The sequence below is a fragment of the Octodon degus genome, unplaced genomic scaffold, assembly GCF_000260255.1.
Source record: "Octodon degus isolate 3935 unplaced genomic scaffold, OctDeg1.0 scaffold00003, whole genome shotgun sequence".
In the NCBI taxonomy this organism is placed as follows: Eukaryota; Metazoa; Chordata; class Mammalia; order Rodentia; family Octodontidae; genus Octodon; species Octodon degus.
In genome coordinates, this window is record NW_004524579.1 from 26,960,370 (window position 1) to 26,962,746 (window position 2,377).

The window sequence follows — 2,377 nt, forward strand, 5'->3', positions numbered from 1 at the left end:
AATCCTGACACTCCATGCTGTGGGGTGAGGGCCCAGGAGATGTGGTCTATGTGTTATACAGCAGTCTCATTTTACCCCAGCAAGCAGTGTCTCTAACTCTAAGCCCTTCAAAGGCAGGAAATACCAGGTCTTTCTGTGCCTTATATCTTCTACCCCACAGATCCTTGGCTCAGGGAAAGCACCCAAAACCTACTTCATTCACGTTTTCCATCCAGACTCTGAGACCAGGCAAGCTCAGGGAGTCGGAATTTCTCTATGGCATAGCTAGAGCAGGCACAGCCACCATGGAGGTGGCAAAGTGGACAGTGTGCTGAAGGGTGGCAGCCCAGCCCCGCAGGAGAGGCCATGTGCGTGTCTGCCTCACAAAACACAACCACACTCTACCTTCTAGGTCCTGGACTTTCTTCATGTAAATCTTCAGTTGTTTTTTTAACTTCCTCTCATTCTTTTCCAGCTTCTCAACCAATTCTTTAAGGTCCTGAAAAGCAGAAGGAAGCAGAATCAGAACAGACTTGAGTATGACTCTGGATGGCAGGTAAAATACTTGCTGGGAGTGAAGGAACCAGAGCGGGTTGCAGGCAGCAGCCAGCGTCCTGTCAGAAGAGTCTCCCCACAGAAGCTGGGCTCCTTGTGCTGGAGCCCAGGAGGCGGGCGAGCCCAGGAAGCGGGCATGAGTCAGAAGCCATTATCTCAGCAATCACAGGACAAACTCCTCCTAGTGCCAGCAGCTTGTGGAATCCCAGCACTCCCAAGTCAAGCCTCCTCAAGTTGCCATGTCAATCTCTAAGACAAACTCAGCCCGGTGTCCTGGAGAAGTGTGGGCAATGCCCTGAGACAGAATGGGAGGTGAAGGAACGTCGAGGTGAAGGAACTGGCTGCACGGGCCAGCGAGATCACCTAGGGCCTAGAAGCCAAACAGCAGCAGCTGTGGCCCCAATCCCTAGCAACTGCTACCACTGGAAACAAGTCAGCCTACTGGGACCCAGAAGGGCAAGCAATGGAGGGAAGAATTTTCCATGTTTTTTTTTTTTGTTGTTGTTGTTGTTGTTGTTTGTTTAATTTTAAAGAGAAAAAACTCCCAATAAAACAGTTTTGAAACAGGTTAGTAGGAGAGTTCCAGTAATTATACATTATGAATGGTGTCTTTAACAGGATATAGGCATGCTATCTTATTCAAACAATATTAGCAATGAACTAAGAGAAATTAGCTCTATAAGTATCTTGAGTATAAATATTTTTCTTTTTCCCTGCATCAGTTTGTCTTTGAAATTTTTTTCCCATTTCACAATATACCTACTGTACATTTTGGATCTTACTTGCTCTTTCAGCTTCCTACACTAGTTAGACAATATGATGTTTACATATATGGGTCTGATTTATTTGACCTATGAGTATGGTCTTGAGTTGCATCCTTTTACCTATAAAAGTCTCTAGTTTATCTTTTCTTATGGCTGAGTAGTAATCCATTTATGTAAAAAAAATCCACATCTTTTTTATCCATTCCTTGATTGATGGGCATTTGGGTTGATTCCAAGATCGAGGTATGATTAATTGCACTGCTATAAACATGTGCACATATATTGTATTGGTATGATGTTTCTAATTCTGGGAAGATACCAGAAGGGGAATATCTGGGCAAAATGTGACCTCCAATCCTAGCTTTTTGGGGCATCTCTACACTAATTTTCACGGAGGTTGCGCTAATCTATGCTCCCACCAATAGTGGAGAGGGTTCCTTTTCCCCACAGCCCTGCTGGCATTTGTTATGAGTTGATTTTTTTGAGGATGGCCATTCTTTCTTGGGTGAGATGGAATCTCAGTGTTGTTTTAATTCTCATCTTTTAAATAATCAATGATGTTGAACATTTTATTTGCCATTTGTATTTCTTCATCCGAGAGGTATATATTCATCTTAGATGCCAATTTTTGGATCATGCCTTTGAATTTGGGGAATCTTTTTTTTTTTTTTAATTCTGTATATGTTCTAGATAGAAGTCATTTGTCTGAGGGACATTATGTAAAAATTTTTCCCACTCTGTGGGTTGTCTTTTCATTCTACTGGTGATTTCTTTTGTTGCACAAAAGCTTTTTAATAAGGTGAGACCCCAACTTTTAATTCTTCGTATTATTTCCCTTACAGTCTGGGTTTTGATCATGTAGTCCCTGCTTATACCTATGTCTTTGAGACTTCTACCTATTTTTTCTTACAGTATATTATGTTTCCAATTAATATTCTTTGAGCCATTTTGATTTGTTTAGTGCATGACAGACACTGGTCTAGTTTTAATCCTCGGCATGTGGAAAGTCAGTTTATCCAGAACCATTTATTGAAGATACCTTTTTTTCCAGTGTGTATGTTTAGCCCCTTTGTCACAGA

At 41.7% G+C, this 2,377-nt stretch overlaps 1 protein-coding gene across 1 annotated transcript in view; it reads right to left on the minus strand.

The window, feature by feature from the left end:
• The window catches only part of Myo5b (myosin VB), a 426,429-nt gene that overhangs the window by 35,758 nt on the left and 388,294 nt on the right, over positions 1 to 2,377 (minus strand). Inside the window, exon 30 of the mRNA XM_023713700.1 lies at positions 385 to 478. Within this exon, the coding sequence (XP_023569468.1) occupies positions 385 to 478 (94 nt within the window). The remainder of the gene's footprint in view (positions 1 to 384; positions 479 to 2,377) is intronic.